At 45.5% G+C, this 20,868-nt stretch overlaps 1 protein-coding gene across 1 annotated transcript; it reads right to left on the bottom strand.

Annotated features, from left to right (window-relative positions):
• Positions 1–383: 383 nt before the first annotated feature.
• LOC111147631 (peptidylprolyl isomerase like 1) lies at positions 384–19,736 on the bottom strand. The gene is made up of 4 exons (XM_022503816.1): positions 19,467–19,736; positions 16,762–16,916; positions 2,158–2,226; positions 384–1,603 (listed from the first exon to the last, which is right to left on the bottom strand). Exons 1-4 carry the CDS (start codon positions 19,520–19,522, stop codon positions 1,383–1,385), a joined length of 501 nt encoding a protein of 166 aa, XP_022359524.1. The 5' UTR covers positions 19,523–19,736; the 3' UTR covers positions 384–1,382.
• Positions 19,737–20,868: the final 1,132 nt, after the last annotated feature.

Raw genomic sequence — 20,868 nt, 5'->3', positions numbered from 1 at the left:
TTTATTTTTTAAATTTAAAAAAAAATTTATGTATCTGTGAGGGAAAAAGAGAGAGAAGAGCAAGAGCACACACAAGCAGGGGGAGGGGCAGAGAGAAAAGCAGGCTCCCTGCTGAACGAGGAACCCAACATGGGGCTTGATCCCAGGACCCTGAGATCATGACCTGAGATGAAGGCAGGAGCCTAACCGATTGGGCCACCCAGATGCTCCTAGCACTGCTTTTTTAAAGTCAGACCTGCTCTTGAATAGAAGTCCACTGGAGATGCACAAGCCGAAATTGGAGTCTTGAAGCTGAGCCGTGCAACACTACTTCAGATGGTTTACAGGTTAAGATGACTGTTAAAGCTTCATACAGTATTTAAAATCAGACCACAACAGCAATGTCAACCATCAATGGCATTTTATTTGGGAAGTTTCTATGTATTCCATAGACATTCACTTCCTTTCTCTTACCACTCTCCCCACTCGTAAAAAAAAAAAAAAAAAAAAAAAAAAATCAGAAAGACTTAAAAAAGTTAACATAAAAAATCTCTTATCTAGTTTCTCTAGTCTTAGGTTAAAAAATCTTCAGTGGGGCCTCCCCTTTATGACAATACTGCTTTTTAAGGAGAATTCATAGTCTGTCCTTAAGCTCGCTACAGATTTCTACTCCTTCCTGGGGAAAAAGTGGTCAATGTTTCTGCTGCCTTTTAATAAATTCCTTTCTTGATTATTACACATTCTCATTCCCCACTTGACACCTTCTTAGAAACTTGATTGTTGGATGCATTTTTCATTTGGCAAAAATTCAATGTGGCTTTGCGTGGGATGTCTCAGTGTCAGAAACAGCAGTGTTGACGTTCTGGTTTTGAGAGGGAAAATATATATAGAGATGCATACATTCCCGGAAGAACAAATGTAGGAGACTGAAATAGGGTGTGCACAGAGTTAAGAAGGCTGATAGACACTACTTGGTTTTGAATTCTGTGGCTGTCAGCCACCAAAGCCTGCAGTGTAGGCCAGAATAGAAATCCCTGCAGGAAGAAGTTTGGTTCGGCACTATGGAATGACAGAGTCGGCTTCCTCTTGTTCCAAGTGCATCAGCACAGACACGCGTGAGGAGGAGCAGTATATGCTCATTTGCAATGAGCGGTTCACTGTAAGTGATCACTTATGAGCATTTCTGCAAACCCTCTGTCAAACCTAGGCACTGGGGAAAGAGAAAAGAAGCATCCTCTTAAAATATACTTCCAGCTCTAACTCACCCAAGACCCCAGGTCTCCTTAGCTCTGTGATTCGCAAGGCCAAAATGAAGTTTAAGTACATGTCACTCCTGGTCATCCAGAAGCTTGTTCACTGGGGCCATCCCGGAAGATCCAGGCGTGCCCTCGAGAGCAGCAAGCCTACCCAGAAGGGTACGCCTTAACGATCTTCACATCGTCCACAGGGCGGTCCTGGGAGTTTGTTTCCACCATTCCTACTCGATTCACCATTCCTATACCTTGGCAGACGCGGCCAAAAATGGTGTGCTTGCCATCAAGCCACTGGGTAGGGGCAAGCGTCACGAAAAACTGGCTGCCGTTGGTGTCTGGCCCTGCATTGGCCATGGCGAGGATTCCAGCCCCTGGTGGGTAAAGAAAGAAAGTAAGAATAACCCCCAGAGCTCTAGCCGGGCGCATGTCCCACCATCCCAGACTTTATTCTGGCCTCCACCATTAACCACAGGACCCGAACACTCTTCCCCCAAGGGCAGGCCTTGCCTTTACCCAACGGCCTGTCACCGCCCTACCCCAACAACTGCACCTTCCTAGTCTTGGCCTACTCCCCAGCTTCTCTATCCATGATGATCCCCACTAATCGCTGGACCATGTCCCCAATGCCCTGCAAAAACCCAGCAAGGTCTCCGGCTTCTTTGAGGACGCTTTCGCTTATCCTATAGTTTGTAAGAGCAACAACATTTGACCGGGTCTAGAACATTCGGACCAGCACTGTGAATTACGCAGGAGAGAGAGGTGTCACTCTCTCGAACCCACCAGGGTTCTTTGTGGCACCACAGCTGGGCAGCTCTGTGGTACCCTGCCACGGTGTCAGACATGACCCCAGAATCACAGCCAAGAGTGAGCTTTTCAAATCCACTCCCCCTTCCCCCCACCCAGCACAGCCAGATTACATACTTACCCGTGAATTTCAAGTCTGGGTGAAGTTCATCCTCAAACTGCTTGCCATAGATAGATGCACCACCTCGACCTGCCAGATTAGAAGATGAGAGACCATCCGTCAGTCCCATGGACTCCTTCTCAGCAAGAAGCAGTGAGCATGCCTAGTCCCCCTGCGAAGCATATGCTGCAACTACAGAGCCCAGCGGCGGAGTTCAGCACTGGCACGCCATATTGGAACCCCTGGTTTCGTTCGGGTAAGAGGTTTCCTTTCAAAATAACACCAAGAGTGTTTTCTCCTGGGTATTAGAGTAATACATATTCACTGTCAAACATGCAGAAAGCATAGAACATTATCAGAAGAACATTAAAGTTCCATAGAATCTAACCATCTATAGACAACTACCATTTTTAAGTGGATGTATTGATAGATTTCTGAATTTTTAACTTTTTAAGGAATATTTAATTAATTAATTAATTATTTAAAAAAGATTTTATTTATTCGACAGAGAGAGACACAGTGAGAGGGAACACAAGCAGGGGGAATGGGAGAGGGAGAAGCAGGCTTCCTGCTGAGCAAGGAGCCCAGTGTGGGGCTCGATCCCAGGACCCTAGGATCACGACCTTCCTGAGCTAAAGGCAGACGCTTAACGACTGAGCCGCCCAGGTGCCCCCTTTTTAGGAGTATTTCAGACAGGAGTGCCCCAGGACTTAACTATGTGCCCATCACAGGCACTGTTCATCAATCAGCATTCCTCACCGCTGAGCTTCCATCTGTATCCCACCAACTCGGAACTCCAGGCAGCCATTTTTAATGGATTAGAGATGGCACAAGAATTAAAACCTATTTGCTGTCCTTGATGTCAATGAAGGAAAACAACATTCACTTTGGTCAACGATATCCAGCTTAAGGAGAAGAGAGACGGTGGCCAGTGGCAAGTGGCAAAGAGGAATCCTATTACAGTAGGTGGAGTCTATTGAGAGGAGAGGTGGTACATCACAAGGATACCGTGAGGAAACATGGCATTCGGAATGATTTGCTGGCAACATCGCCACCACATGCTATTTATATTATGTCCACAAGAGTGTGGTGCTGTGCACCCAGGTTCTGTTCTCAGCGCAAAATGATATAACAAAGACGGTTTTCCCAGTGGAAAAAAATGTCCTAACAGGAGACAACTCTTAGTCAATTATTTAGTAAAATAAATACGACTGGTTGAACTACTTTGGTTTCTCCAAGATGACAAAACAGCCTGGAACAAAATGAACACTGCGTTTATCAGCGTTCTCCGTCTGCAAACAGCCTGGCCACAGGGAGCTCCTCCTTCTACAGCCTTCTGTGAAAGCAGGATGTGAAAAGCACCACGTCCCCCTTCTCTCCCAGGCCCTCCCAGTGAAAATCCTTGCATTACCTTTTAGGATGTTCCACCAAAGACAGCCTGTCATAGCCCCAGATTCTGGAAGAAAACACTTTGTCTTTTTTTTTTTTTTTTTTAAAGATTGACCCTGGGATCACAACCTGAGCCAAAGACAGATGCTTAACTGGTTGACTGAGCCACCCAGGCGCCCCTGGAAGAAAACACTTCTAAGAGGTGCCTGGATGGCTCAGTTGGAAGAAAACACTTCTCACGCAAAGAGGAAGTAGGGGTGAAATCTCCCGCCTAGCCCAGCTACCTACGCTTCTGGAAAAGTACCCAACTACTGAACTTTGTAAAAATTCATTCCCCAAATTCCAACCTGCTAGCATACTTCTAAACAGCAATTAGGTGACCAGCACATGCTCTCTGACTACGGAGTTCCTGCCTGAGACTGGGGGCAGAAGGGGTGGTGAGTGAGAGTGCTAGGGCTGAAGATGAAAGAGAAAGCTGAGGGGGCCAACTGTGTTCAAGCCCTAAGCCTGGGGCTTGAGTGAGCAAATGGAGGGTGAAGTTCAGGAGTGGGCTGTCCATTGGGGGCTGAGCCTTGGAAATGTGATCCCTGTAAGCTGGGGGCCGCCGGGATGAAAGGGCAGGGTCCCTGCCCTCTAGGTACTCAAAGCCATCAAATAAAGGGCCCTGTGAACAAGAGGGCTAAGGGATGGGCCAGTCAGGAGTCACAGACGAAGCTGGGGGTTTGCAGTCAACAGGAGATGGGAGGAAGGGCCCAGAGGTCCCTCTGTACTCACTAGGAAGAGTCGGACCAGCTGCAACCAGTTTGGGGGGCTCTACAGCACCATTTCTACATAATATGTTATGGTTTCATAACCTAATTCAAGTCAGTAGTGTCTGCACTAGAATGTCAGAAAGACAAACACTTACAATCAAAACACTCCTCTGGGTGCGTGGAATAGGGAAGAGATGGGAGCGGGGCCGCAGCGATCTAAGAGTTTGACCGTGTGGAGAGGGCTGTGCAGATGCCAATGAACACATACAAAGCCAACCATCTGGAGGCTTCGCCATCAAAATTTCACCATGTGCCTCGTATGGTGCGGGTATGACAGGAATTAGGCACTGATCGGGTTTCTGAACTCTGTACCCTGGAAGTTCTTTTATTCTTCTGTCCCTTGTTTTTGACACTTAGTCTCTGTACTTAGTGTTTCAGACCTACGAAGGAGACAAAGAACATGACGAACAACGGCACCTTCCCCTCAGGGAACAGTGTAGCAAATCCAGTCCCAGAGCCCATGTCCGTAGCCCCTGAACTCTGTGCTCCCCCCATCCCCACAGCTAACAACGGCCTCAAAGAATCACATCTTGGCCTCAGGGAACCACTGCGGTGACCAAGAGTCTGTCACCTCCATGCATTCTCCCTTCTACCACCTATGTATGTGTCCCTAAACAAATGTATTGTTGCTCTGCATGTTTTTAGGGTTATACAAATGCTATTAGACTCAATGTGTTCTTCTGCAATGAGCTTTTCTGTGTTCACCGCTCTAAGTGATGTTTACGCATTTGGCTCTGAGCAGCTCTCTCTAGTATTCATTCCACTACACGACTGTTAACACCAGTCTTCTCTACGCCGATGGATATTCAGGATCCTTTCAGGGTGTTTTTGCTGTTATGAACCATGCTGCAGTAACCACTCTCGTACTGTCTCCCAGACGCACATGCAGGCACTCAGGGGCTACGCCTCATGGCGGACAGGCGGGGTCACAGCTTGAACAGTTCCCCATTATGACATGTCCTCGAATATCTTACCAGAAGTGGCCTATCCACACTGCTCACTCTTACTGCTCTAGGTCCTCCAGCCACACTTTCTAATATTCGTCAGCCTAAGAGGTGTCAGATGCTTGTGTTTTAACCTGCATGTCCTTGAAGGTGTGCAGAATTTCATGTTTACTATTTACCTTTCGACCTCTGGGAACAGCCACTTATCTACCAAGTGGTTTGACATTTTTATATATATATATATACACACACACATATACACACACACACACATATACATACACACATATATGTATGTATGTACAAATACACACACACACTCACACATACAAAATTGGTATATTATTAGGATTCGTACTCTGGAAACTAATCCTTGGTCAGTGAATGCTTTTGCAAATACTTTCTTCCCAGTGGATTTTTTTTCACTCTTTTTGGGGTCTTCTGATGCACAGAATCTTTTGCAGTTGAAATTTGTTTATCTTTTTATGATCTGTGCTTCTGCTCTAAAAAAAAATTTCTCTTATCCTCCGGACTCCTCTAAGGTCTCTTCTTCCTGCTCACTACCTGTGGAAACCTCTCACAATGAACTGGAGTGGCCCCTAAGCCATGCACGGTGGTCTCTCACACAAAGATTACCACACTTGGCGCTACTTATCCCCACCGGTCCCATGCCACAGCTGATGGGACCACGGATTAATATCTAGCCCCAAAGTGGTCATGGGTGGGCCAATGAGCCACTAGGAGGCCTAGGTGAAAGCTCTGCCTGAGGCACCCAACACCAGAAGGCCATTAACCAAAACAATCAAAAATCTCTTTTCTGGCAAGAGAGCATCTAACTGCAGATTAGCTGTCCTCTGAGGATTTCTAACACCTTCTCCATGGCCTGCCTCAACTTCAGAGACAAGGGAGGCAGGTACTAACCAGTTCCTTTTGCAGCTAAGAGTGGTCAGATGACCCAGCTCCGACCTACTGAAACAAAGAGAAGCCTGCTCAGTAGTTTCTGGGAAAGCTATAGCTTTCCTGATAAAAAGGGACAAACACACTCCTGTTGTCTTTCACCCGTAGCTCTTTCCCCATCTTGCTTCTTTGAAAGCAGAGGTGATGTCAGGAGCAGCAGCAGCCATCTTGCAACCATAAGATAAGTTTGAGATCAAAGGCAACACATTCACAATGGTGGAATGGAAAGACAGAGCAAACCTGGGTCCCTGACAACTCTGCTGGGCAGCTGAACCAATGCCTGAAACTACTTACCTTCAGACATTTGTTATGTGAGGAAAAAACAAAAGCTCTCTTCCTTTAAGCCCTTGCTGTGGAGTTGTGTTACTTGTAGCCAAAAGCATCTCAAACTGATACAATCTATTAGTACAGAGTCTTCAGAAGGGGAAACTAATTGGTGGAGCTGCTGTTGGGTTTACCAGGGCAAATGCCAGATACCAGATCTACCAATGAAAATGATGCTACCAAGAGGCTTTGTAGTTCTTAAGAGTACTCTCTTCTTCACTTGCCCGTGGGGCCAAAGAGATCCAGATTTCTCTTCCAACTCCATTATTTACTGGCTGTGTAACCTTAAGCAAGATACCAACCCTCTCCAAGCCTCAGTTTCCTTATCTGAAAAATGGGAATAGCGGTAGCGCCTCTGTCTCACAGGCTTGTTAGGAGACAGTTAAAGGGAGCTCATCATCACTGATAATACTGCGTTTGCTTCATGTTTTACACTATGGGGATTTCTGTGCACTCAGATAACCTAGGCATCTTCTGGGAGAGGGAACTGCAGATAGAGGGGAACAGTTCACCCTGGGGGCTGGCCTGCCTGGGTTTGCTGCAGTTCCTCCGTCGGCAAACTTCCACCACTCCCTCGCTCTCCCGGCTCTGTGAGTGTAACTCTGCTTCTTATCTTACTGACGCAAAGGCAGAGGCCTCTCACCACCAAATCCACTTCCCTTCCTCCCTTATTGATACATTGTATGAATTTGCTGTTCATCCAGCCAACCCATCACCATGTCTCACACCAATCCCATTCACCTTTAAGGAACTCTGCAACTATAATTCCTCCCAGTCCTGTATCAAGTTTTCTTTCTAGTGGATCATTCCTATCAGCATTAAAAAAAAGTGGTATTAATATTCCCTGTCTTAAAAAATAAACATAAAGCTCCATCTCCAAGTATCCATCCCCCTATGTCTCTGCATCCCTTCACAGAAAAACTCAAAAAAAGCTGCCAACACTTAGTGTCTTGGCTTCCTCTCCTGCCTCTCAACGTGCGCTCTCCGTTCAGACTTTTGCCCTCAGCGCTCCATGACCTGGCTCTTGTCAAAGCCATCAGTGACTGCCATGTCATTAAATTCAATGGTCAATCCTCGGGCCCCACCTTGCCTGCTCCACCAGCAGCATCTGACAGCTGATGTCACCCCTCTTGAGATCCCGCCTTACTGGTGGCTCCCCCTATTCTCTACTGGCTCCTTCTCTTCTGCCCCCTTTCCTTGCATAAATTAGACCTGCATTGATGTCTGAAGACCTCCCCTTCTAAACCTGCTCCCTTGCCCCTTTAACTTTCACGGTGTTACCCCAACCAATGTCCTGAATGTCTAGCTCTGTCTTCGCATCTACTTCCCAGAGGACCAAAACCAACAGAAAACACTATCACCCTAGTCCAAATACAAAAAGCTGTGGCTATGACAACAATGAAATCTCTCAATTGATCTCCTTGCTTCCAGGCTTGTCTCCTCCTTTCCATGCCAGTTGATTCTCCATGTGGAAGCCAGGAGGATTCTTTTAGAACAAGCCTCATCAGAGCAGTCCTCTGCTCAAAATCCTCCAGTGACATTTCATCACTATTAGTACAATATCCAAAGTCTTCATGACAATGTATGAGACTCCAAGACCTGGTGCTCTGCTACCCTCCAAAGGTGTCTCTTACCACTCTTCCCCTCATTCACCTGCTCTAGCCACACTGGTCTATGCTCTTTCTTTCTTTTTAAAAAGATTTTATTTATTTATCTGACAGAGAGAGACAGTGAGAGAGGGAACACAAGCAGTGGGCAGTGGAGAGAGAGAAGGAGGCCTCTTGCTGAGCAGAGAGCCCAATGTGGGGCTCGATTCCAGGACTCTGGGATCATGACCGGAGCCGAAGGCAGACACTTAACAACGGAGCGACCCAGGCACCCCTGGTCTGTTGCTGCTTCTTGCCAAGCACACTCTGCTCTAAGGCCTCTGACTGCTGTTCCCCCTGGAGTGTCCTTGCCCCTGACACTCTCAGGCTCACTACTTCACTTTATTCAGAGCTCTGCTCAAATGCCATCTTATCAGAGAGGTCTTCCCTAATCGCACTATCCAAAATAGCACCTCTCTCGCTCTCTATCCCAGGGATTCTCAACTCAGGGTGACTTTGTCCCTTACGAACATGTGCGGAGACATTTTTAGTTGTCACACAGAGGGGCTCTACTGGCATCCAGCATGGTAAGGTCAGGGATACAGCTATAAATCCTACAATGCACAGACAGCCCTCTACAGCTAAGAATTATCCAGCCCAAAACGTCAATAGTGCCAAGGCTGAGAATCCCTGCTTACACAGTATTTCTTCCATATCACGTGTCATGACCTGATAGTAGTATCATGTACTTAGTTGTTCATTGTCTCTCCTGCCAGAACGTGAGCTTCACAGGGGCTGTCTTATTTACTGTTTTCTCTCCCCAGCTCTTAGAACAATGCCTGGAATATGGCAGGAGTCCAAAAGACATTTATGAAATAAGTTAACAACCAAAATAAATAATAAATGACATCTTTTTAAGCTCCTATTTTGTGTCGAGCCTGTAGCGGCCATTTTACAAACACCAGCTCATTCACGGCTCACAACATCTTCATGAGGTGCACACAACCAAACCGCACTCTGCATTTATAGCTCAGAAGGCTCAGTGATTTACGTTATGTCTACATTTAATAAGTGTTCCTGTGAAGTTCGGAGTCAAGCCCAAACCCACCGGGCTCTGCAACCCAGGCTGTTCACCCCATGCTATGGGACCTTGCCATACACTACTGCTGAGTTACATTTCCCCACATATTTTTCTTATCCCAGACTCAAGAAACTCTGGAACCCAAAGCAGTTCCAGAATGATGTTAGATCAAATCTGAACTCTTGTCTGGGTGTCTCCATGAACTGGTCTGAGCTTAGGCACCATGCTAATTACTCTCTGCACTTTGTCCCCAGTTGCACCTTAACTGTTTCTTAAACATGCAGTTCAGGAACCTTAGAAATTGCATCATACACATTTGTCCTGGACATGAAGAGGTGGCTAGATGATGTCACAGAGCCAGTCTAGCACGTGAGACACAACATGTGGAGTACTGGGCTCTCCTTCACCCTCAACAGGTCTCCCTATCACTTGTGCCTCTGCTCTGTATTCTTTCTTCCTAAATCTAAAATGCCCTTTCCCTGTCCTCCTAAGAGTTAAAATTCTACATTTCCTGGGTGCCTCAGTTGGTTGGGCAACTGCCTTCAGCTCAGGTCATGATCCTGGAGTCCTGGGATCGAGTCCCACATCAGGCTCCCTCTGCTCAGCGGGGAGTCTGCTTCTCCCTCTGACCTCTCCCCTCTCAAGCTCTCTCACTCACTCTCTTTCTCTCTGAAATAAATAAAATCTATTAAAAATTTTTGAAAAAGAAAAATTCCACATTTCCTTCAAGGCTCACCTCACACTATGCCTCCATTCCATGCTAATCCCACTCTACTGTACTTTTTCTCTTTTGATGAATTAGTCCAATCTCTGTTATATGCATGACCCAGAGCGTGCCGCCATAAATTTGCATAGCATATTATTACTTTCGAGTTGTTTCTTGTAAGAACTATCTTGTCTTCCTGGCAGAGAAGGGAACACTACAAGGAAAAGAGAATGCCTTGGCTTCTAACGCTTAAGTTTCTTCATGGGACTTAAAATAGCATATGATACCCAGCAGACTCTTAGCAAATAGTCATCAAATGAATAAAATTAACAATGAGCATGCTGTTCACCACGTTCAATCTCAGGTGTTCCCAGGGCTACCAAGAGGAAACGTGAAATCAGAGGGAGGGCATAATCAGCACAGGATTAATCACCACAACCACACCAGCGAGGGAGCACTGAGAGCCAAAGCGCAGAACACGAAAAGCCAAAGGAAGGGCTTGACAGGCTGCCACATCTTACAGGGAGAGAAAGCAAAGAAGTCAGTAGAAGCACATAAAAAGATATTTGGACAGCTAAGGAAAAAGCCGGCGTACAATTCTTATAAGTAGAGAAATTTAAAAGTGGGAAAATGGTTTAAAATCCAGCAAGCAGGGGCACCTGGGTGGCTCAGTGGGTTAAGCCTCTGCCTTTGGCTCAGGTCATGGTCTCAGGGTCCTGGGATCGAGCCCTGCATCAGGCTCTCAGCTCAGCCCGGAGCCTGCTTCCTCTCTCTCTCTCTGCCTGCCTCTCTGCCTACTTGTGATCTCTCTGTCAAATAAATAAATAAAATATTTAAAATAAATAAATAAATAAAATCCAGCAGGCAGTCAAAGGTATTCGAATTGAGAAAACCCCTGGCAAAGGCATAAATGAAAAAACTGTGGAAAGAACGGTTGCAGAGTAGCCAGACAGAGGGACAGGTGGGGACAGAAACAGTACACTGGCTTGCTGATGAGCCCAGGATGCCTCATGCTGCTCATCTGAGATGTTTAGCAAAAAACGTGTCACCTAATCAGTGAGTGGTTCACATCAGTGACCCAGGAGGGCCTAACTCTTGTTTGCCTTCTACAGCAGACCCGCCAGCTCCATCATTCATTATACTTGAGGCTGGATGCAATTACTTGGAAATCTTTTGACTGATTCAATCTCATTAAATCTGCATCATGGTGGGGCGCCTGGGTGACTCAGTCGTGAAGCGTCTGCCTTCGGCTTGGGTCATGATCCCAGGGTCCTGGGATTGAGCCCTGAATCAGACTCCCTACTCCATGGGAAGCCTGCTTCTCCCTCTCCCTCTGCTACTCCCCCTGCTCGTGTTCACTCTCGCTGTGTCTCTGTCAAATGAATAAACAAAATCTTAAAAAAAAATGCCTCATGGAAATGTGACATTATGAAGGATTACAAACCGATTATAGAAATATAGGGGAGCTCTGCCATGAGCAACTCACATTGGAAGTCACTTCCAATTCTTGTACCCTCATCACGGACTCTCTCAGCTTACCAGTGTTATGAATTAAAATTTTATCTCATGACAAGGGAGAGGAAGAAGACAGGAAAGAAATACATCAAAGTGTTTACAGGACACTTTCAGATAAAGAAGTGGAGTGAAGGAACACCTAAGAGGCTCAGTAGGTTAAGCGTCTGCTCCGATCATGATCTCAGGGTCCTGGGATCCAGCCCCCTGGGCTCTGTGCTCAGTGTGGGGTCTGCTACCCTCCCTCTCTCTCTCTGCCCCTCTCCCTCCCATCCCCTGTGCACTCTCTCTCCCTCTCTAAAATAAGTAAAGAAATCTTTAAAAAAAAAAAAAGGTAGAGTGAGGCAGGCTTAGCCTCTGCCTCCCCAATACCTGATGACACAAACACACAAAATTCCATTCGTTTCCAAGCCCCAAATTCACCAGCATCAACCAAATAAAAAGGAAACAAACTTATTACAAACATCCTGAAAAGAGTCACCAAGGAAAGAAATGAGAGTGTCTTCTGCCTGCACTCCCTAAAAGTGGCAATCAGGAAAGAATAAGAGTAACCCAGAGGATTCTTACAAATACCTTCTGATGCTGAGAAGCCAGCAGGAGGGTGGATGGGCTGGCGAGGCTGGAAAAGTTAGAGCAGTCCCTGAGGGCAAAAGCCTGTGCATACTACCAGGGCTCCGGAGCAACATGGCAGGCTACCAGCACCAGGCAACTTGTGGGGCATGGGGGAGCCCTGGGCCATGATGGAGTTCAGGTCAAACTACCCCCAAATATGGTGCTTTGGCATACTGACTGTCAAGTTGAAGGAATCTGAGAAACATCAGGTACAAGAAGGACATTCCGACCTTCCCCGGAAGTAGGTCCTAAGACCCTCATGTGAGAGGTGCTGTCCCTATACCTGGGGGAAGAGAACATCTCATCTCTAAGACAGAAGGACCCCTGGAGGAATCTGAAAGAACAGGCCTTGCTGCTTCCCTCAGTTTATTTTTTTAGACTCCCTTCATCCTATCACATTTTCCCACAAATTTCTACTCTTTGTCAAACCTAGCACAAAAACACTCAGGTACAGCCACTTCTTTGGGTCTTCATTTCTTTATCAAGGCCACAGTGTCATCAAAACTTACAGCAAACAGGAGCACCTGGGTGGCTCAGTCGGTTCAGTGTCTGTCTTTGGCTCAGGTCCTAACGTCCTGGGATGGAGCCCAGCCTCAGGCTCCTTGCTCAGTGGGGAGTCTGCTTCTCCCTCTCCTTCTGCCCCTCCCCGCTGCTTGTGCGCAAATGCCTGTGCACACCCGCGTGCTCTCTCCCTCTTGCTCTCTCTTGCAAATAAACAAAATCTTTAAAAAGAAAAAAAAACTTAACAGCAAACAGATTTGTATGCTTTTCTCTCATTAATCTGTCTGGTTACAGAGACCCAGCTATGAATGAAAAAGGGTAGTAGGATCTTTCTCCTCCACCACAGCTATTGTCAGGGGACCACCCAGAGTTCCAGGTTTGGGGAGAGGGATACCACTGGTTGGTGGAGGAGACCCAGGGATAGGACTTTAATGGAGGCTGGGAAAACCAGAAGCTAGCCCTCCCATAAGGTGCGTTCGGCCTTAGCTCTCCTCCCCACCTCATCAGGCTGGAATAAAATGGAAAGAAAGCAACCTAGCATCTGGAATGGGGAAGACAACTGTCTTCCCCACCCTGCCCCAACAAAGCTGGGGACAAGGACAGAGAGAATCCACTTATACTGTATCTGAGCAGATAAAAAGTACGTACAGCATCAGTGCCAACATTAAGCACGGATAAGATGAAAAGAGATGGCACAAAAACTATGCAAACATATTACAACAAATGGAAGGAGAAAAAGAAAGCGTGTAAGTAAAAAACAAAACACACACCTCAGGAACTCAGTCTGGGAGAAAAGAGAGTCCACAAAGGGCTTCTCTGCAGTTGTCTCAAAACTAGAGATGCTTCAACAGAAATAAGAATCCAGCGGTGCCTGAGTGGCTTAGTGGGTTAAATGTCTGCCTTCGGCTCAGGTCCTGATCTCAGGGTCCTGGGATCGAGCCCTGCATTGGGCTCCCTGCTCAGTGGGGAGCCTGCTTCTCCCTCTGCTTCTGCCCTACTCGCTCTGCCCACCCCCACCCCACTCTTCTTTCTTGTGCTCTGTCTCTCTCTCTCAAATAAGTAAAATCTTATCAAACGAAAGAAGAATCCAATAAAACAAGAGCTCAAAGACAAGATAATAAATCAACAGATCAAGGTGAAAAGATTGCAGAGCTAAGGAAACAGTGAGAGCCCAATGACAGCAATACGGAGCTAATCAATCACACAGAACAGTAAAGAACAGAACAGACGTGACTAAAAAGTTGAATAAGGCACAGAGTAAAGGTCTGACACTAATTCAGTGGATGCGGGGGGAAAAAATAAAAAAACATCATCTCAGACCCTCAGAAGAAATGTAATAGACAGGGAAGGCAGAGGTCATGAAACAGAGAATAATTGGTTTCCTGAAATACAAAATCAGAGCAAGTAACAGAGAAAATACTCAAAAACACAAATCAAAACATTTTCCCTGAGCTGAAGGAAGGAGTTACTCTGGCCTCAGTATTCTCCAAAGCCACGCTTAGAACCAGAAGGCAACAGAGCAGAACTGCTGAAAACAATCTGAGGGGATGAGCGTGGCCCAAGAACGGCAGACCCAGTCATGGTCTTTTTCAAATTGTCAAACCGGACTGAGTTACCAAATGTAACATCCCGCAGCCCTTGCAATACAAACCACACACCAGGAAATTCTGCCCTCGAGCACCTGGGAACGGAAAAGCCTAATGGTGGGCACTGAAACCTCGGAAATGCAGGACCCGTACTGCAGCCGAGGGAATCAAGCACAGGGTGGAAAATGTACTCTGACAAGGAAAAATAGTAATGACAAAAACCAAGAGCAAGGGAGAGTGTGAGGTAATACAAGATATACGGATCTATCTACATGGATCTATATGCCTGTCCCTGGTTCACGGCAAGGAGCTCCTAAAACTCTTGTCATTTCCTAAGTGATAAGAACACTAGGAATATCTGTGGTTCTCACATTTAGTCTTTGACCTGTCCCTGAAACAGGGCTTCTAAAACCCTTCTGAAAAAGCATTTTTTGTTCTAATGAGGCAGGTAGACTCCCGAATGGCTCCTGGGTGGGGCCTGGCCACCAGAAAGACCAAGCCACAATTAGAAGCTTGGAATTTTCCATCCCCACTACCCTCTGCTTCTCCAGAGACGGGAGAGGAGCTGGAAATGGAGGTAATGATCGGTCACAGCTACAAGAAGCTGCCTCCGCAAAATCCCAAGAGTACCAGGTTCAGAGAGCTTCCAGGTGGGCAAACACAGCCCTTCCAGGAAGATGACACACCCAAATTCTATAGGGACAAAAGCTCCTGCCCACAGGACCCTCCCAGATCTCACCTTATTCATCTCTTCATCTGGTTGTTCATCTGTATCCTTTACCATATCCTTTAATAAACTGGTAAACATGTTTCCACGAGTTCTGTGAGCTGCTCTGGCAATTAATTGAACCCAAGGAGGGGGCTGGTTATTGGAACATCTGATAACCTAGGCTTGAGACTGAAGTGGGGTAGGGAGCAGGGGGCAGTCTTGTGGGACTAGGCCTTAACCTGTGGGATCTGATGCTATCTCTGGTTAGATGGTGTTGGAACTGAGCTAAATAGTAAGACTCACTTGGTGTCACAGAACTGCTTGTTGGAGGGCAAACCTCCATGCATTTGGTGACCAGAAGTGTCAGAAGTGAAGTGATCTGTGTGAGTAGTAAAGGAGACATGTAAGAGAAAAACACAAAAGGGAAGAACTAGGTTTCTCCCAACACAGAAGGCAGACAAAACGGAGTTTTCCCTAAACAACAAGAATGAGTAGAAATTTAAGTACTAATTGCCCCATCCTTCATAGCAGAAAACCAACTTTTTGATTATATATATAAATAGCATGCATGACATAGCCTATTCTCTTGAAATTATTTCTGTTTAGCTAGTTATCCATCCATCCTTTTGACTAGGTATCTGAAAAGAAAAATGTCTAGAATAATGGCCACCAAGAGTTAACACTAATTGTTTCTAAGAAGTGGGAATGTTGGGGCGCCTGGGTGTCTCAGTTGGTTAAGTGTCTGCCTTCAGCTCAGGTCATGACTCCAGGGTCCTGGGATGGAGGCCTGCATCGGGCTCTCTGCTCAGCGGGATGTATGCTTCTCCCTCTTCCTCTGCCCCTCCCCCTGCTCATACTTTCTCTCTCTTGCTTGCTCTCTCTCAAATAAATAAAAAAAATCTGAAAAAAAGAAAAAAAAAGAAGTGGGAATGTTGCAGAATAATCAATCACTAATAGTGGTTAGAAATCTTTAAGAAGTATATTTATGAGTGTTCTTTTTTGTAGTTTCCTATATATACTGTATTTTCAAAAAAGATTTTGCTTATTTATATTGAGAGAGAGTGATCAACCAGGGAGAGGGGCAGAGGGACAGAGAATCTCAAGCAGACTCCACTCAGAATACACAGCTTGCATGGGGCTCAATCTTACCACCCGGAGATCATGACCTGAGCCGAAATCAAGAGTCTACTGAGGGGCGCCTGGGTGGCTCAGTGGGTTAAGCCTCTGCCTTCAGCTCAGGTCATGATCTCAGGGTATGGGATCCAGTCCTGCATTGGACTCTCTGCTCAGTGGAGAGCCTGCTTCCCCCTCTCTCTTCATGCCTCTTTGCCTACTTGTGATTTCTCTCTCTCTCTGTCAAATAAATAAATAAATAAAATCTTAAAAAAAAAACAAAAAAAAAACGTCTACCAACTGAGCCACCCAGGTGCCTCTACACTGTACTTTTTACACATGTCCATATACATTAAAGAAACTGAATGCCTCTGGTCATAAAGGATAGACAGAGAACAACTGACAATGTCAAAGAAGAACAAGAAAAAAGACTGCCACAGAGAGTATCAAATTTATCTAAAGGCAAAAAAGCAGGAGCAGGAATCAGCGGAGAGAAGATGCAGACTGAGAAGCAAGGGGCCTTGAAACTAACGTTAGCATCCACTGATTTCACTAATAAATCCCATCTAAATGACAGTAACTCCCAGATTTGGACCTCCATCCCAGACCTTTCCATGAACTCCACACTCGTATCCCCTTACTTATTCAACATCTCTACCTGAAGATCTGACAAATATTTCAAATGTAATATATCCAAAACTAAAACCAAATTCTTAATTTTTCCCCTCTGCACGTGCTCCTCTCTCAGCCTTCCCTATTTTGCTGAATTCAGCCAAGGCCGGCTTAATTATACCTGTTCCTGTTGGGTCACCTCCCTGGATCATGAAGTCTTTGATGATCCTGTGGAACTTCGTGCCATTGTAGTAACCTCGACGTGCCAACTCAGCAAAATTCTTACAGGTCTTCGGAGCATGCTTCCAGTACAACTCCAGCACAATGATCCCCATGCTGCAGGGGGAGAGGAAAGTAGAGCTCCAGTCAGGAACAAGGTCACAGCAACAGTAATGTTATGGGACTGATCCAGGACTCTCTATTTTCAAGCTTATATTAAGTCATGAAATTGTAATACACATTGGATTTCATGCTGGGCAAAGGAAAACATCACAATCACAATGTAAATAACATAAACACAGATACCTTCTTTGAGTAAAACACATGGGAGGTTCTGGTACTTCTTTTAAACAAAATAATTGTGGACAACAAAAAAAATTCAAACTAGCTTTATATATTAGAAAAATCTTTGATTGTGGGAAACCAATATAACCAACTCTTAAATTAGGGGGAAAAATTACACTTAATTTGTAATTTTTTTTAAGGAGGACATTAACATATCAGGAATTTATACTTATTTATACATGCATGAGTTTCTGGGTCGAGGTAGAAACTGGGTAATGGGAAACAGGAAGGCTTTCAATGAGTATCTTCTTTTAAACTTTTGTATTTTTGAAACATGTAAATATATTACCTATTTGTAAAAATTTTAATGCGGAAAAAAAAAAGTACAGTTTGTGTGTGTATTTAGGAGGGGGTGCAACAAACGAAAAACCTGATTATTTCAAATCTCTAACCTACCAAGTGGGATGAGCACTTTTCCCCATGAAGTACAGCCAGGGAAAAGGAAAAAGTAAGACTTTAGACAGGTGCCTTCCCCTCCACTCCATCACTCACCTAGATTTTAAGCTCCAAGAATGTGAAAATTGAGGCAACTCTGGATAGCCTGCATACCCAGCGCCAAGCACAGTATAAGCACTCTGTAAATGTGTGTGTGTATACACACACACACATATATAAAATGTGCTAGAACATAGCTTTCTAAAACCCTTTCTACCAGCAATTCATCCTTCACACTACTAAAATTCAACAGGGATTAACACCTACTCTGTACAAGTTCTAGGTGCTTTTGCCCTCATAGAGCTTATATTCTGGTGCCAATTTTTTTAAATACAGGGAGTAACTTTTTGGAATGGCAATCAGGAAATACCTACACAACTCTGAAATCTGCATACCTGTTGGCAGCAATTTCAACTTCAAAGTATTCTATAGCAAAACCTACAGATGTGCCTAAGGATCCAGTATGTGCAAGGGTCTTTATTTATCCAGTATTTATCATAACAAAAACAAGAGGCAATTTAAGTGTCTCTTAAAGAGGAAATGACTAAAATACAAAATAGCAATAATGTGGGAAGCCATATTAACGAGTGAAAGGAAAGCAAATTATAGGAAACATATATACAGTATGATCACGATCCAGTTTTTAAGAAACAGAACATTAAAAAAAATGTTTATACATTCGCAGAGAGAGATGTAGGTCATCCAAAGAACTATTAACTATTTCTACAGGAAGAGGTGGATTTCATTTATTCTACACACTTCTACACTGCTTGGATTTAAATTTCAATTTATTTTGTAACTTAAAAATGTTAACAGGTGAATTCAGAAATTACTTACAAGTTGAGGCCTGAAGAAGTAGAATTTTGCCATACACGGTGGGGAAGATGACCAGAGAGCAAAAAAAAGCAGCACCTGAGAACCGTGTTCTGCGGGAAAACAGCATGGCCAAAAGCAGAAAGTAGACAGAGAACTAGAGCCTGGACCTAGGCTACTGGTGTGGGGATGGCAGAAGATGTAGCTAGAGAGCTAGGCAAAGGCCAGATGAGAAAAAAAAAACCCACCTTGAATGTCAGACTACGACTAATCTGATATTGCTGTAGCAGTAAGAAGTTACTTAAGGTTATTTGTCCTACTTCCGAAACATAGGACTATCTCCAAAGAGGCAATGGAATCAGTGGGGCTAAAGAACCGAGCAAGTGAGGCAGACAGACCAGGCTCCAAATGAGGTTCCCCTACTTACTAGATATACGGGTTTGGTCAAATCATTTAATCCGTGAATTCTGTCGTTTCCCCTGCTAAAATGGGAGAGAAGGTGGAATAACACCTGCATGATTTGAGTTGCTAAGTGGATTAAAATCAGTGAGATGCTGTACGTCAGGGGACGGGGACTAGAGGGGCTGGTGCTCAATGATACCGCTCTTTGACAGTGGGGAAATGTGCTTCTTCCTATGCCTTCCTAGTAATTTGTTTATCCTGCTGAACTATTTACTACGTTAGTAGTTACAGATCTGCCCCTTTCACTACACTGCAAGGTCCTAAATGCAAGGCGGCGTGTCTCCTGCAGCTATATCCTGATTCCAGTCCCGACGTCGCCTCGTTGTAGACTCAACACACGCTCGTCGAAAGAAGGGATGAATGAACCAGGTGGTGGAAGGAGGACAACCAGGCAGCTGTCGCTGAGGTTTCAGAGCGAGCCGGTGCGGAGCTCGGACGAGGGCGGTGGCGGTCCCCATTCAGCCCACAGGCGGCCCCCACGGCCGTCCCTGCACGGTTCTCCACGAGGAGGCCGTGCTCTCGGCGGAGCGCACGGGGAACCCAGCCCCGCGGCAAAGCCCGGGCTCCACGTTGCCTCAGCCAGCCGAGCCCCAGAGGTCCGACCCCTCTCACCTGGTCTCCAAGTATACGTTGGGAGGCTGCCAGGAGTCTGGGGGGATCGCCGCCATAGCGCAGCCGACGGAGTCTTGCAGCAAAGCTACTTCCGGTGTTGGTTCCGGGGGACCCTCCGCTGCTGCGCACACTTCCGGTCTCCGTCGTTCAACTTTTGCGATGCCAAGATTTGGGGGGGCTGAGACAAGGATGAAGAAGGATCCCCCTTCCAAGGCCGGGAAGCTGGGATGCGAGGCGAGAAGAAGCTGACGGCAAGGACGGAGAAAAGTGCAAGCTCCATCGTAGAGGTGGTCTCTAGGTTGAAGAGACCGCGACACTCTCCGGACGCTCTAATTGGTTCGTTTAGGCGTGGAAGGCGGGAACACCAGCAAATCTGCACTCCGATTAGAGTTAATACCCTAACTTTCAATTGGAATGATTTCCTAGTTCCACAAAAGGGCAAGGTCCTGAAAGGGGATGGGAATGAGTTGCTAGTCTCTGACATTTTTAAGGCGCTGTACAATTTGCGTAACACTACACTTTACTCTTATCTACTCCACAAAGCAGTCCTGTAAAGAAGATAATATTGTTCCCATTGTTCAGTTGTGAAAACTGAGACCCAGCGGTGAGATGACTTGCTCATTTGTCCATAGCCATACAGCGAACCCGAGCCTCCAGCTTCCAAAGAGTCAGGGAGAGTGGAAGGGGAAGGGCCAGGAAGAAAATGAGGAGGAAAAAGAGACGGGAGAACGAAGATCAAAGGGATGAGGGCTAAAGCAGGGCTCAGAGTGACTGGCTGGGATAGATGGGGTAGAAGGTTGTTGGGAGGGTTTGTTCAGGACTAAAGAGAGGCAAAGTAGAGGTCCTGCGAGGTTTGGAGGAAGGACGAGAAGGAAATGGGGTAAGTAATCATATGTTTTAGATGCTTTGCACACTGGGTAATAATGATGTTAGCCAATGAATTCTTACTTTATGTCAGGCATCGAGTTAAGCACTCGTGTGTACTTTCATATGGTTAAAATAAAACACAAATGGCGACCAGACTTGAAAATCTCCTGAGCAGTCAAACTAGTTTAGTCATATAAGCCATATAAGTCATATATCTTAATTTAGCTTGTTCTGTAAAGTAAGCAAAACTTATCTTGGACCACTTCTTGTTAACGCCTCTGGAAATCAAAAAGGAAACTTAAAATGTTCTCAAAATGGATGTGAAATAACTTCTTGTAACTCATCCCCATCACTAGGGAAACTCTAATATTATAACCGATCTGAAGAGTAAAAAGCCACTGCTTCCTCTCACCATATGAAGTACTTCATGATAATATACCTCTGAACCTCTCATCCCATGTTCAGTTTGAGTGGTTCCAGTTTGCAAACTTTTTGTGCATGATGAACTTTTCCTAATTACTATTTCAGTGGTGCA

Source organism: Enhydra lutris, unplaced genomic scaffold (genome assembly GCF_002288905.1).
Source record: "Enhydra lutris kenyoni isolate GAN:26980312 unplaced genomic scaffold, ASM228890v2 scaffoldscaffold17, whole genome shotgun sequence".
NCBI classification, from domain to species: domain Eukaryota; kingdom Metazoa; phylum Chordata; class Mammalia; order Carnivora; family Mustelidae; genus Enhydra; species Enhydra lutris.
This window is presented reverse-complemented; position numbering and strand designations above follow the sequence as displayed.